General features: G+C 50.3%; 1 protein-coding gene across 1 annotated transcript in view; it reads right to left on the bottom strand.

Annotated features, from left to right (window-relative positions):
- Positions 1-15,925, bottom strand: part of Celsr1 (cadherin EGF LAG seven-pass G-type receptor 1) — a 135,221-nt gene that overhangs the window by 21,402 nt on the left and 97,894 nt on the right. The window contains exons 9-20 of the mRNA XM_028753680.1: positions 14,811-14,977; positions 9,735-9,920; positions 8,679-8,792; positions 7,995-8,169; positions 7,204-7,345; positions 6,776-6,896; positions 5,692-5,875; positions 5,267-5,368; positions 4,338-4,432; positions 3,449-3,658; positions 2,579-2,762; positions 980-1,123 (exon numbers count right to left, since the gene is read on the bottom strand). Of these exons, the coding sequence (XP_028609513.1) occupies positions 980-1,123; positions 2,579-2,762; positions 3,449-3,658; positions 4,338-4,432; positions 5,267-5,368; positions 5,692-5,875; positions 6,776-6,896; positions 7,204-7,345; positions 7,995-8,169; positions 8,679-8,792; positions 9,735-9,920; positions 14,811-14,977 (1,824 nt within the window). The remainder of the gene's footprint in view (positions 1-979; positions 1,124-2,578; positions 2,763-3,448; positions 3,659-4,337; positions 4,433-5,266; positions 5,369-5,691; positions 5,876-6,775; positions 6,897-7,203; positions 7,346-7,994; positions 8,170-8,678; positions 8,793-9,734; positions 9,921-14,810; positions 14,978-15,925) is intronic.

Here is a 15,925-nt window from a genome sequence, read left to right as displayed (position 1 = left end):
ATGTACACATATAAGCACACACATGGAATAAATGTACACATATAAGCACACACATGGAATATATGTACACATATAAGCACACACATGGAATATATGTACATACAGGACATAAACACACACACGTAGAATATACACACACATATAATATATGCACACATACCTGAAATATAAGCATGTATACATGCACACCAGGAATACAAACATATATACATGCATACCTGGAATATGCATATGTGTACATATATGAATATTAGTATATGTATATACATACATGTACTAAATATACACATATATATGTACACTACTATATACACATGTACTTACATGCTGAATACACACAAATGCATATTAACATAAACACAAAGACATCTGAATATACACATATATGAACACTCACAAAATGAATACATACACATATGCATATGTACATACTGAATATGTATACATACACACAGAACACCACACAGATGCACCTCAGGAACATATTCACCCATGTATACATTGTCATGCACACTTGCGTGCAGGAACAGTTCTGGTTAATGTTCTTTTTTTTTTTTTTTTTTTTTGGTTTTTCGAGACAGGGTTTCTCTGTGTAGCCCTGGGTGTCCTGGAACTCACTCTATAGACCAGGCTAGCCTCGAACTCTCGAACCACCAGCCTTTGCCTCCCAAGTGCTGGGATTAAAGGCGGGCGCCACCACCGCCCGGCTCTAGCTAATGTTCTTAAGCTCACACACAACCACAATCACTTCCATGGTCAGCTGTGAGCAAACACGTAATCACGAGTATGTGGAAGCTGCAGCTGGACAGTTTGGAAGCTGGGGCCCTAACCAAGGTTGGTCCTACATCCATGAGAATCTCCCACCGTATTTAATAAAGCCACTTGAACATTGTTCAAGCCTGCTTGCTCCATAGATCTCTCTGGAAAGGATGGGGACACCCGAGGCAATAAGAGACAGCTAGGTGGCTTCATGCTTCACCTTTTCTCTCCGGTGGCTTGAAGGTGTCAGCTGGGAAGGACACAGAGGACTCCAACTCCCTTGGGAACTCTTCCTGAACATCTTCAAATCTTGGCACTTGGGCACCAGTGAAGTTAAGCTTGTCGAAGATGTCAACTGCAAGAACTGGGGACAACCCCTTTATTCACCCCCAAATGTTAGAGCCTTCTTGAACCCACAGTTTTGAAATAATGGTTGTTTCAACAGCAACCATTATCTCTAGGAGGGAACCTACTGAAAGCCACACAGGACACCTGAACACAGGGCAGAGTTTGGCATTCTGGCTCTTTATGGTGGCACCTGGCACTGTCTTGCATGGCTCTGATGGGGTGGACTATGCAGGTCAAGGCCAGTCACAACAAGAGAGGTACCATGCCAACCGGCCCTGTTCCACAAGCCATGTCATTCCCCTGCATCCTCTCCAGCAGTGAAATAACCACAGCTGACCCTAAGGAAGCTTGGCAGTGTGGGCTTATAAACTCAGCAGGACGGGCGTACATTTTCTGTTTGCTCTGCTTTGTAGACACACCTACAGGCCCCTGATGGACTACACAGTCAGGCTATTCCTTAGCTGGTGCTGGTGCTGGCCACCACCACTCTGACAAAGAGGTGGAGTCGCACCTGTATGTGCCAGAGGCTTCCCCATACCATCCTGCTTGTTTAAGACTCCCTGCTGGCAGCCAAGCATAGTGGTGCACGCTTTTAATCCCAGCACTCAGGAGGAAGAGGCAGATGGGTTTCTATGAGTTTGAGGTTAGCCTAGTCTATGTAGTGAATTCCAGGACAAAACAAAAAAGCCCCTCAAAAAAAAAAAAGAGTCCCTGCTAGGACAGTGCCCCTCAAGTCACCTGCAGCGGAGCGTGTGTGTCAGGAAAACAGCTTGTGGTGGGGAGTAGGGAATCTCTTATTCAATATCAGCAATGTTGTTGGCCCCACACCTATTTAGAGGAACCCTGTCTGGAATGAAGAGTCCCAGGGACTTGGGGCCTTCTTGCAGCTTTGTCCAAACAAATGCGGGCTGGAAACTGAGTTTTACTAACTTGGGGCTTTCTCTGCCTTGAAGGACTCAGGACTGCTAAACTCCCAGCCCCAGAGCAGTGTGCACTAGTGTTTCAGGTCACATGGGCCATGGGGTCCTGACAGTACTGATTGCTTAGGGACTGTCTCAGGGTGGGAATGTTTGTACCTCCATCCCCACATGTCCCTCCTGCATGAACTTTCATCTGTGGTGAACGGGAGGGGGACATACTGTACCCAGACAGGATACACTGTGGGAAATCCTAAACCTGGGTGTCTAAAAGGACCAGATAGACTCCAAAGACCCCAGGGTGACACCTCCACAGGAATGACATCAGTGACTGTGACATTAGATTGTAGATGCCTACCATTGGGCGGCTTCTCCCAGTTTATAGACAAGGAGTCTGGGGCTAGAGCTGCTGGCTCACTTTTCTACAGACTGCCTGGGCTGAGGTTGTGTCCCACCCACGTCACTGTTAGGGGGTCAGCATCTATTTGGACAGCAGGCCCAAAGTCCCGTCATATATATGCGCCATCAGGCCCTCCCCCCAGGTCAGTCCGTACTCATGTTGGTGGTGACAATGACAAAGGGCCTCAGGTAGGTCCTCTTCACATTCCGTGCCATGTTGCTGAAGTATGCCTCAAAATGCCTCAGCAGCTGTGCGGCACCAGCCTCGCTCCGCTGGATCTGTTCCCATGCTGCCTCTGTAGCTGGGGCCAGGAGGGCACTGCCCGTGTGGACGACATCCTGGACAGACAGACAGACAGACAGACAGATGGTATTCATTCTTCTGTTATTAGACACCTTGGTCCTGAGGTGAAGCAAATGACAGCCATGAACTGACCAGGATTGACCTGGGCCAGGATAGCAGGACTAAGAGTTACTATCAGAGGCCAGAGACTCTGCCAGGAGGATGCCCTGCTGAGAGCCAGGCCAGGGGGAGGGCGGAAAACGAGGCTACACATTAACATCAGAGGCCAGAGTCTGCCAGAAGGGTGTCCCGCTGGGGTCTCACACAGACAGCCTCAAGCGCTAAGGAGAAAGACAAGCAGGATGTTCCTTCATTTTAGACCCTGGACCATACAGGTAAACCAGGGAAGGGAACCATAGTGTACTAGGCTGAGCGTGGAAGTGTGGTAAGCCCATTACTGTGGAGTAGCTCTGGGGTGATCCCCCATAGCTACATATATTTCATATAAACCACACTACGATTTATGTGACCTTATTCACACCATGGTACAGAGTGCAGGGCTTAAGTGACAGGGGGTGGGGGTGGGCTTTGCAGGGGGCATCAGTAGGAGACTCAAGAGCCGATCACTAGGTTCTGCCATTCTTAAACTGTGCCCCCGGGCAAACCAAACATAAGGTCCATGAGCCTCAGTTTCCTTATCTGTCAAATACAAGGCTAACAGACAGGGTCACCCTCCTCTCACCTCATGGAAATTAGCCTCACGGGTGGCTGCCAAGTCAAAGCCCTGCTGGTGGCTCTCATGCTGTAAGATGCGGGCCAGTAGCTGGTAGGCTGTGCGCACGTCATTGCCAAAGAGTGTGCTGTTCCGCTCCGTGGCGTTCCTCAGTGCCTTTGCCAGCCGCAGGGACCTGTTTCCGTCCATTCCTGTCTCATTGCGGCTCAGCTTCTCATTCTGGAACAAAAGGGAAATGGTGACGTTGGCAAATGGATTTCATTTGTTTTTGGTCCTTGAGGCCATTCAGAAATTCTCTATTTTTTTTAGTATTCTTGATAGCACTTCAAAGATCCCTAAACCCTGCTGGGTGTGGTGGAACATGCCTTTAATCCCAGCATTTGGGAGGCAGAGGCAGAGGCAGGAGGATCTCTGTGAGGTCGAGGCCAGTCTGATCTACAGAGTGAGTTCTGGGACAGCCATGGCTACACAGAGAAACCCTGTCTTGGAAAAAGAGAAAAGAAGGAAGGAAGTGGGAGAAGGAGAGAAGGGAGGTAGGGAAGGGAAAAGAAAAAAAAAAAAGATTCCCAAACCCAGAAAAGATCCTGAGTTGGCAACAGTAACAAGAAAAGGGCAAATCTGCTTTCTGAGAATATAAGGAAGTAAGATCTGAGTTTGGTGACAGTGAGGATTCTGTCTGCAGAACAAGACTCTGAGGGGACAGAAGAGCCACTTACTTGAAGCCAGCCTGACTCACATGAGTCAGGGAAGTGGGCCTGGCCCCTGGCCTCCAACCTTGCCCCTTCCCTACTTGCCTCCAGATTCACGGCCTCTGAGGAGCCATGAATACCTCATCCAAATGCAACCCCCACCCCCCCATCACATATCCTAGAGGCCCCTCCCCGAGGCTGTGACCTACCATGGCCTTGAGATCCACAAAGGAGCCAGAGGTGCAGTTGAAGAGCTCCGGGGGAAGCCAGCCCTTCTCCCCGCTGCAGTGCCGGACTGCATTACCTTGGAAACAGAAGCACGTTCAGATTGTGGGTCACACCTCAAACCTATGCATGTAACTTGGCCAACCCTTGTACTGAGCACGGAGGAGGATCTGAGTGGGGGCTACACCAGACATGTTCACAGCCACGGGACAGGGCCAACACATGTTGTCATCCTCCATGCTGAAACCATCTCTAAGCTGCCCTGTAGTCAAAGCAGGCCCTCTGGGTTCCCAGCAATACATACAACCATATGGGTACGGGCAAGCCTGTGAGCCAATGAGCCCGTGCTGACGATCCTCTCACAGGTCTTACGGAGACAGCACAGACACCAATACTTGCCACTTTACAGAGAACAAATGGTATAACAAACAATAGGTGGCTTGTCGAGGCCCTAGGCGGAGGAGTGCCAAAGCCCCAGCACCCAGTGGAAAGAGATGAATGAGTCACCGGCCATTTTCATCTGTTATGCCTCTTGCTCTTGCTACTGAGGGAAAAGCTTATCATTTCTCCCAGTACATACTTTAAAATTAGACTGAATGGGTATGGGTGTTTTGTCTGTATGTTTATCTGTGTATAACCAACACACGCACCCCCGGTGCCCAGGGAGGCCAGAAGAGAGCTTCAAATCCCCCCGGAACAGGAGTTGTAGATGGTTGTGAGCCTCCACATGGGTCCTGGGAATCGAACCCTGGTCCTCTAAAAGAGAAGCCAGTGCTCTTAACCATGGATGGAGCTATCTCTTTAGCCTGTGACATTGTTTTAACAATGACATTCAAAAGCTCTGCTATCCAGGCCACCAGCCCAGAACACGTCTGGTTTCCTATCCCAAGGACAACCCAGGCACAGGACTTACCCACGGATCCTTTGGGGCATGGCACTGCTGCTGGCTGCCCAAATTTCGTCTGTGGCCACCAGATGCCAGCCTCCAATGCCCTGGGACACCCATTGTAGATCACTGAGGACAGAGGAGGAAGTCACTCAGCTCAGCTGTACACACAAATGTATCAGTCCCACGTTCCACTCACGAGAGGCTCCCAACAAGGGTGACCTCTAACACCTTCCAGTCACCATGAACATTAGAACAGGCTCTGGCCTAGGGCCTCCTGCAGACCAGCTTTCTAGAAGGCCAAGAGAACTCAGCATAAAGAATACCAGGACTGTCCGAGCCCCAGGGATGTGCGGGAACATATGTGTACATGCTTCTATACACACGTAAAATACGCCAAGTCTGTTCTGCAGTGTGACCAGAAAGGGGTCAAGGGACAACCAATAACAGACCTTCACAGCCAAGCGAGGTGACCTCAGCAAAAGGATTATCACAGCGGTTGCACTGACGGCCGATGACACCAGGCTTGCAGGCACACTGCCCCGTGTCCATGTCGCAGGCACGGCTGTGGGAGCCGTGGGGGAAACACTCACAGGGAAGGCAAGCATCCTGGGCTGGGGGCTTGTAGTAATTCTCCTGAAAAAGTCACAGGTGGGGCCAGTGAAAATTCCTGTGGTTGAGGGGGATAGGGCTCCCCACAACTGCAGCTAAGCACACAGGAGCATATTCAGAGGCTGTGGGACCAGGTGTCACCATGCTGCACACACATTGGTGTCTGGGCACCAAGACAGGGGGTATGGCTTGTGTATATGTATACATAGGGGTGGGTGTGTGCTGGGAATGACATCTAGGGCCCGGGCTCTGCCCTCTGAGCCATATCCCTTGCCCTTCAGACTTGAAAAACTTTGTCATCGCTGGGTACCAACTTGTTTGCAAAAGGTCAGGACAGCAGCTAACTTGGAAAACCAAAGCTGATATCAGAAATATGCACAGAAATGGCTTGGGGTCTGTTCCTCGCCGGATGTAGGGCTGCAGGAAGACCACAGTGGCTCCTAGTTCCCATGGTGGGGCAGTCTGAGGCACTTTAGAGCCCTGTGGTATTTACAGAACACGAGTAAGAAGCCCCATGTTTGTTTATTTGTTTGCTCTGGTTTCTCTGTGTAGCCCTGGCTGTCCTAAACATCCTCCATAGACCAGGCTGACCTCAAACTCAGAGATCTACCTGCCTTTGCTGCCCAAGTGCTGGGATTAAAGGCATTCACCATCACCCAGCACGACCCAATGTTTAGATGCATGCATGTGTGGGTATATGTGTAAGTGTGTGACTGTGAACAGGCAGGAATGCACACAGATGTGTGTGCTTAGATAGAGGATGCCTGTGAATACACGTGGATGCGTGTATGAAAGTGTATGACACACATACAGGTACAACTGTCCATGTATATAGACTCAGGTTTGTATATAGGACTGTGTTTGCTCGGCCAGCTTGCTGGGCTCAAGCCCGGGGTGGGTGGGGACAGGCTGGTGGCACCTCACCTTGCACTGGCATTGGCCATTGGTCTTGTTGCAGTCGGGATCAAAGCCTTGGCTGACAGCACAGTGACAGGGGCCACACACCGGGTTCCCCCACCAGCCTTTGGGGCATGGAAGGTCGACTCTGACGGGAAAACAAGATGACAGATGAAGGACACTTACGAGTCTTGTGCCCTCATTGCTACTACCTTCAGGTGCCACGTTACCCAGCCAGGCTCTATGTACAAAAATGCTGTTAAAAATACTGTTTTTCTCAATGGTTTCAACTAGCTTGAAGACACATGTGAGAAGCCTAATGGAGGCCTCAGGTTATACAGACGGAAGGGACCGGGAGGGAATACCATCTGTTCATACTTCTCTGGAGGAGAGGAGGCAGGAAAGATAGGGACAGAGGCCGAGAGGGCCACGAGGCAGAGTCTCGGCTTCCTTACTTGTTCTCACAATACTGCCCATAATGGCCAGGCCCGCACTCGCAGGAGTAGCCTCGAGGGGTGTTGGGGGAGCGCACACAGGCCGCCACATGCTTGCAGGGGTTCAGGAGACATGCGTCCACACACTTTTTTCCAAAGTACCCTGTGGAGACAGGACCAGGACCATCTCTACATCAATGCTTCTCCTGTATCCCACGCTTCCCGAAGCTGACAGTTTCTGCCACTCAGCAGAAGGGAGCGAGCAGTAGCCTCGCCTCCAGATCACAGGAGCCAGACTGGGAAAACATGGAGGGCAACCTGCCCAGGCCAGGGGAGGGTTGGATGTGGGTGGAGGTCGTGTGAGCTCTCAGTGTATTCATAATTCTCCCCAGATTCTTAGTGCTCCCAAAGCCACCAAAGGGGAGGACCAGTGATGATGTGACTTGGGGAGTGCTGAGACAGTGAGTCTGTTTGCAATAGAAAGGCCCTCAGCTTTCGGAGGCCTGTAGGGAGGCTGAAAGAAGGTTGATCTCTGTAGCCCAGGCTAGCCCAGAACTCACTATGCAACCCAAGATGGCCTCAAACATGCAGCAATTTTCCTGTCATGGCCTCCCAAGCACTAACAGGCACTTTGGGTAGATTATAGGGATGGGTTACCATGCGTGGCAGACAGGCTGCTTCTTATAAAATACCCCAGGGTCCCTACAGGCTCATGATTTGACTAGAGCAGCTGACACCCAAAATCAGTTTCCCCAGATGCACCGTAGTCACCAAGGCCTCCTTTATGGTGGCGTCTGAAATGAAGGCCCCACCTCTGTCACAGATGCAGGAGTAGCTGTCCCACGTGTCACGGCAGTGGCTATGGGGAGGGCAGGGGCTGGAGGCACATGGGTCCTCCACGTCACAGCCGTCCTTCACCCTGACCTTGAGGGCGTCATTCATGTTCAGGGTGGCAATGTTGGTGGACGTCTCTCCCATCCTCACGCCCTGCATTTAAACAGTGGGGGGAGCCGGACTCAGTCTCAGAGTGGTGGAACTGGAGGACCCCCCGCCTCGCCCCGGCCTCTGCAGAGGGTAAAGGAAGGTTAAGAGAGCCCCAAATTCTCTCCCAATCTGAGCCGCTCTTATCCCTACAATTTGGAGGCTAGAAACATGGACAACATTGGGTCACGCAGCATGGCTAGCAGCAAAGGGATGCGTGGTTTGTGCCCACTGCAGGGAGCTGTGAATGGGACTCCTATGGCAGTCGTAGGATGCCTGTGTGGATGTGAAGCTGGATCAGGTAGCCATGGCAGAAGCAAGAGGCTGAAGGCTGGGAATGAGGGGGTGGGGGGTAGGGGTGGGGTTAGATCCCTGGCATTAAGGGGAGCTGTAGGGGAAGGTAGCTATGAGCAGTAAACAGCTAAAAGTCTGGGGTGCCTACACGACGAATAATTACATTGTAGTGACGGAGGCCCGTGCCAGCCGGTAACAAGGTAATCCCAGGCCCGCCGTACCTGCATACAGCCTCGGAAACCGTGGCGGACAGACACCTTGTCCTCAGACACACCTCCGATGACAATAGTCCGCATCTTCAACCCAGGAAGCTGGTTCCCAATCTGCACTGTGCTCTACATGGAGAGAGCAGGGAGTGGGGCTGGAGGTCTCTGGGCACACCTTCTCCATGGGAGAAATGTGCTGAAGACTTAAGGCAGAAGGACATGCACTGCCTCCCTAGAGCCTCCAAAGGAAGGCTGACCACACTTGGCCTATGGCAAGCAGGTTGACTGTATGTGTGGCACATTAGGCGGGGGATCCAGGGGTCAGTGGGGAAGACATGGGCAACCCTCGTGCTCTGTAGTTGGCACATAACCAAGAGCCATGCCTAGAGAAGGAGCTGGGTAAACAGCAGGCAGGCAGGGAGTGAAGACCATGCATTCTCATGACGGGAATCTGGGTCCTGGCTGGCTCCCAGCCCCAGCGAGGGGCATCTAAACTCAACAGTGATGCACTCTTCTCAGAATGTATTGCAAGGCAAGCTGAGACTCTGAGGCCGTCATGAACGGCGAAGCATTCCCTCAGTATGTGGGCATCTTCTGACACGTGCCATGCTCTCTGGCTGGCAACTGCAGAAACTTCCGGGAGCATTCTGAGAGTATCATCTAAAGACAGCTGCCACCTGGGACAGATGTGTGTCTGTGTCCTCCAGCCTCTCTGGGTCCTGAGTCTTGGCCAGCTTTATGCACTATACTCATTTCTGGAAAAGGTGCACTGGTACCTGTGCCTGGGTAGAGGCCCGGGGCTGAACAATAAAATGCTACTCAAAGCAACTTCACAGAGAGAAAAGCCCTACAAAGGTATCCACAGCTCCACGATGGGAGACCCAGGTAGGCAGAGCCCAATTCTAGACTACAGAAGTCTCCTCATCCTCATACATGGAATAGGAACTCCAGACCCATGACCAGCACTTTTCCAAACTCACGAGGTCCCTGCAGGTCCTGGCATACTGCTACTGTGCTCTCCCATGGGGTGATGAAGGGACTATTCCAAGGAGGGTACAGGTGCATACTCACCTGGTCCATCCCATAGTCCAAGGTCATGACTGCCAGGTATTTGATGTCCTTGCCCTCCTTGGCACTCCGAAGCTCTATGAGCAGGTGATGCCACCCCCCATCGGTTATACGGGACTTAGACAGCTGCATGGACGCCACGTCAGAGGGGCCATGGGAGACCTCAAATCGGATGTAGCTGTTGAGAATCTGTAGGGCAGAGAGAGCCGCAGCAACTGACTGTTATAACAGTACAGTGTAGTACAGTGCTACAGTTACAGGAACATAGACAACAGTCTGTGGACAGTTAGTTATCAGCCATGCAGACAGACTTAGGACATAGCAGCCAGCGTGAAAAATGGATTTAAAAATGAGGAGCCAGGCATGGTGGTGCACACCTATGGTTCCAGAACTTGGGGGGACAGCAAGGATGAGCCTGAGTTTTGGGTCAGCTTATTCTAAATAGCAAGTTTCGGGCCAGCCTGGGCTACCACAGTAAGACTGTCCTAAAAGAGAAAGGAAACAAACAAAAACAAAACAAAACAAAACAAAACAACAAAAACAAAGAAAGACACAGATTTGGCTGGGGATATAGCTCAGTGGTAGATTACTTGCCTGGCAGTGTAAGGCCCCAGTTTTACTCCCTAGCAAAACACACACACACACACACACACACACACGGACACTTAAGTAAACAAGAAATAGCAGATCTTGTAGGAACAGATGCCTTGCACAGACTCTCTTGGGTCTGTGACTATTTCCCCCGATTGTTGCCTCCCATAAACAAGGTGACGATGACACCAGTTCTCTCGAGACTTTCAGTACAATGCCTAGCACTCAATAAAAAATATCGCAAAATATGAGGACACCGTAGCATCCCTACAACTCAAGGGCAGAACAGACCAGTCCCAGGAATAGGAATAGGGGTGGCAGAATTGTTAGACCCAGACTTGAGTGGCCATGCGAATCACACACAGTCATGGGGACCAGCAGACTCAAGCTGGCTGGAAGGATCAAGCCATCACATTTAAACACATGGAAGAAAAAAAAAATAGAAAGCAGGGGTGTGGCTTATATAAGATGTTCACTGTTCCGTTAAAGATAATGCTGGCCAAGATGAGACTCAAGATTTAAAAGCCACACACCATGATACGCCTGAAATTATAGATACAGAAAATTCTGATAGGAAAAGGACAGGCACAGCTGGGGCATGGTGGTGGCATACACCTTTAATCCCAGCTCTCATGAGGCAGATGCAGGCGGGTCTTTGAGTTCAAGACCAACTTGGTCTAAAAAGTGAGTTCCCAGACAGCCAGGGCTACACTGAGAAACCATCTCAAAAAATCAAACCAAACCAAAAGGATAAACAGAAGCCCTGTAGGAAGAAGTGCTGGTGTGTCTGTATTAACAGACAGAGCACCTTTAAGGTAAGCATCAGCACTAGAAAGGGCTCACAATGACAACAGCCAGTTAGCCAGGAAAGAAAAGAAGCCCAGCGTTGAAGTCCAGAATCAGACTGTCACAATGACAGACAGCAACTTTGACAATGGCATAGTATTTTTAGGGGTTTTTTGTTTTTTCATTTTGTTTTATTTTGGGTTTTTGTGTTTGTTTGTTTTGTTTTTGAGATACGGTCTACACAGCCCAGGCCGGCTTCCAACTTCCTAAGGAAGCCCAGGATGGCCTTGAGTTTCTGATTCTTCAGTCTCTACTTCCTAAATTCTGGGATTACAGGGATGTGACATTACACCTGGTTTATGCAATACTGAGAGTATAACCCAGGGCCTTGCCACTGAGCTACACTGCCAGCTCCTGACACAGTCTGGGGCTGTGTTACCATGATTGATGCCACTGTCTCGTCACATGTGCATCTCCTTGCTTAACAACAGTAGAGACCACATTCTTTACAAGTGCACACAGAATGTTGACGAAGGCTGGCTGGATCCAGGCTTTAAAGCAAGTCTCAACACATTTCCAAGGGCTGGAACTCACTGGGACCAAGTTTTGTGGCCTCCAAACGCCTTAGCAACAATACCGAAAGGTTTCAGTACAAAATGTCTCGTGCTGGCTAACTTGAGGTACTCCACAGGCCTCAGGGGTCGCTCTGACAGAAAGAACTAACGGTGATACCAACGGATCTTTGCAGAGACTTTGGTCTTTGCCAATAGCTGGATTTGGAAGGTAATTTTCACCACTTAACACATTGCTTACTTTGCTTCATACAAGTTTCCTTGCTATTCTCTCTCATTGGCCTTGCTTGCAAACCCTCCAAAATAAGAGATCAACAAGAACTTGAAAACGCTGTGTGTCTGCAACAAAAGGAGAGGCCATGAATAAACCCCAGGACAGAACAGGAGCCACCACCTATCTTGGACTATTTACCCAACTCAGGACAAGTGTCAACAACAGCGTGACTATTCTGCTTGATGACACAGCTGGATTTAGGCTGCCTGACAGCAATTAGCCAAATTGTCTGGGCTTTGGCTTGCCATGGGATGGGGACACTCAAACTGCTGCATCACAACGCTTTCTTGGCAGTCAGGATGCCACAAACTGAATATGTCATATGAACCTAAACATGAACTCCTTCTGCCCTTCCCCCCTCAATTTCTGGGATTCCTATTAGACCAGCCTCTTCAAATCATAACAACCAGGTCATCTTGGGTTGCCCATGAGGTCTACAGGACCCCTTAAAACCCTTCTGGGTGTATCTAGTCTTTAATTCTGTGGATAAGCTACCAAGGTTCGCCTGGCTACCAGGGTTAGTCAGGGCTAACCTTGCTGAACAGAGCTTTTTTTTTCTCCTCCAGGTACACTAATGACAGCCTGTAGGCGCCCGTCATCACCTGAATCAAAACAGCCAATTTAATACGTTCCAACAGAGAAACACCCACAGAGAAATACCATCCTCAGGCAGGACAGTGTTTCCAAGTTCAGGCCAAAGTGAGCTTCCGGGGCAGCTGGGAAACTTTTGAAATTACAGTTAATGAGGAAAGAATTTGCCACGTACACCAACACCCCCAACCTCTGGGGCTGTGACCCCAGGTAAGTGAGCAGGCATAGGCCAGAGGCTGGCTTCTGTTTGGGCTGCCAGCCTCACCCTCCAGCCAGTACAAACAAATCTATCAAAGGGCCCTGTGACCTCTGGCAGAGAGCTGGGAGAGGGGAGGGCTCTGGGCATCCCTGTCTCCTCCCCGTCTCTGAGCAGAGCCCTGCTGAGGGGTTCTCTGGCTGACCCAGGATCTGCGGGGCCTAGATTACACAAAGCCTCTAGCTTCAGTTTCCCTCATGCGAAATGGGAGCTTGGTACAGACACTCCTTAGGGTCCACCTCTCCTCCGACTACCTCCGACTCCACTCCAAATGCCTGACTGGGATGAAGAACAAGAATCCAGGGCCAGGTAGTTGAAGAAACAAGCTCAATGAGGACATGGGGACAGTAGGGACCATGGGAGTTCCAGGAGCCACTATCTTTAGAACTTGGGACAGAAGTACTGTGTTTCGCATGCCAGGTTCTCAGGGAGAGAAGAGACAGATAATACAGTAGACACAGTCCTGAAGGGAAGGAGGGAGGAGGAGACGGAGGATAACCTATGGGAAGGAAGTCTACGGGCACCAGGGCCTGTTACATGCACTCACATATGGACACACAGAGACATGCATGTACTCATGCATAAACATACATACGGGCACACACGCACAAACATACATACACATACAAGTACGCATGCACTCACAGACATATTATGCAAACGTGGACACAGACATATACATACAGTCCTAGACACGTGCAAACACAGACACGTGCATAAAGACATGCACGGATGTACACACGGATGCACGCGCACACATGCTCAGACACATTCACACACGTAGGCAGACATGAGCACACAGAGAGACATAGGCACACATGCATGTGCTTACATATACAATCTTTGGAAAAGCCTGGAAGAAAGAAAGAAATACTTCGTTACTAATTCCTCCAGAGTTGAGATCAAGTCCCTGCTAGGGCATGATTCCTCTAAGTGACCATTGACAATGACCCTCTGGGCTTCCTGCCTATCAGAGGAGGGTGTTAAGTCCAAGAAAAGCCAAAAATAGAGAATTCTGACCCTGCTCAGGAATCATGGGCCATGGTTCACACAAGAAAATCTGTCTGGTCAGTTCCAATGTCAGAGATACAAGGTGAGAGGACAAGTTGTGGGCTTGCTGGGAACTCCTGGCTAAGCACGGATTCCCCGACAGTGGGCACCTCAGAACCTCAGGGCGAGCATAGGAGAAGGGATTTCTCTACTGTACAGAGAGTGGAAAGGTTGAAATCGAGGGTAGCTCAGTGAGACAGCACTGGGCGATCCCCACCAAGAACATCATTCCTTGGTATCTCTGGCTCCAAGAACCTAACAGAAACCCTCTGTCATGTAAGAGATATGCAAATGCATGAATGTAGTACATTAAAACCGCTTCCAGAAGTGTCTGGGTACTCGGACCTAAGGTTCCAAACAAGCTGAACAGTAAAGAGGTAGCAATAAAGAAAGCACACGTGGCATGCAGTGATGGGTTTTTGAGAACCCTTTAGGCCGGGACCTGGAGTACGGCAGCATGCAGGTAAGGGCTCTTGCAGCTGGAACTGATGAAAGCTCACTCCCCAAATCTGCTGCTGCCCTTTGCCCTAGAGCTCTGAAAGGCTTTGAATCAAGCCTTGGGGTGGGGGGGAGAAGAAGGAGGGAACAGCCAAATTCCAGGCTGGCAGACCAGAGCTGCTGTCTAGGGCAAGTTACATGGAGCCAGCGGCTCCATGGTTATATGTTCCATCCTGTGACCGCAGTGAAGGAAAGTGGGTGATAGAAAGGAAGCCCCCGGGACTACATAGGTATGCATGAACTGTGCACTTCCCCTGATCTGACCGGCACAGTGGCACTGCACCTTGGGTCACTCATATTTCCCTTCTGTGTTCTCTCTGTCCACTATAGGGCAAGCATAGGAGGAGGGAGGCGAGTAGCGGATGCCCTTCCTAGGCAGCCTGGGAAACTCCTTCTGTCTGGTTCTCTTTCTAGGGCACCTGTCTGCTCTACAGGTGCCTGTGTGGCTCACAGACACTCACCTGGAGGTGGAGCCTGGAAGATGTGCCCGCTGTGGCTTCCATCAGTACACCATCTTCCTTCCGGGTCCGGAACATGAGCCCCAGGTACCAAGGCACAGAGATGGTAATGTCAAGGTCACTCCACGACACGACGCTCTCACCAGTGAAGCGCTGCGGGTGTGGCATAGCTGTAGACACAGACCAGGACCTTAGGCGCCTCCCGAAATTAGGCAGAGAGCATCTTCTCAGCTACCAGCCAGGTGAAGAGGGGACGGGGTCTTTCACTCTAACCCAAATGCTAGCTTCAGACTTGTATCTGTGCTCAGTACTACCCTAAGAACCCAGCAATGGACTTTGCAAATGCCCACCATGGTTTCTGTACAGCTCACTGGGTAAAGAAGCCCTGAGGGTTACCAGACACATCCAAAAGTGTGGCAAGGACCTCCCCCACCCCATAAATGGATATATGACAGTCAAGGGGTGGTCCTGTGGCGCTTGGGACACGCAGTAGGTTCAGCTTTTGGGAGAGTGGGTGGCACCATTCCCTAGGCAGGGCATCATGGCGTCTATAAGATTGAAGACAGAGCAGGGCCCTAGCATGAATGCTTGCATTGCTCTCTACTCGTGACTATGGTGACTATGTGATGTCACCGTTCCCTCCCTAGCTCTGCCACTGTGACATTCCTGTCATGACAGACTTACTGTGATTTGGACTTGTGAGCCAAATAAACCCTTTATCTCTTAAGTTGCTTTTTGATTTTCTAACTGTTTTTATTTTTTTTAAAGATTTTATTTATTTTATATATATGATGAGAACACTGTAGCTGTCTTCAGACACACCAGAAGAGGGCACCAGATCTCATTATACATGGTTATGAGCCACTATGTGGTGGCTGGGAATTGAACTCAGGACCTCTGGAAGAGCAGGCAGTGCTCTTAACCTCTGAGCCATCTCTCCAGCCCCTCATCATGGTATTTTAATGCGGCAACAGGAAAGAACCTAAGACACCACTCAAACCCTGCAGCATCTTCGTGTGATGGACAGGAGGCTGTTCATGCTCATCACGAGGCCCAGTCAGCAGCAGCGGTCAGGAGAGGCACCCTAGAACTCCACAGGGCTCAGGTATGTCCTCAGC

The sequence above is a fragment of the Grammomys surdaster genome, unplaced genomic scaffold (assembly GCF_004785775.1).
Source record: "Grammomys surdaster isolate TR1022 unplaced genomic scaffold, NIH_TR_1.0 125953, whole genome shotgun sequence".
NCBI lineage: Eukaryota > Metazoa > Chordata > Mammalia > Rodentia > Muridae > Grammomys > Grammomys surdaster.
Note: the sequence above shows the minus strand (reverse complement) of the source record. Positions and strands in the feature narration are given on the sequence as shown.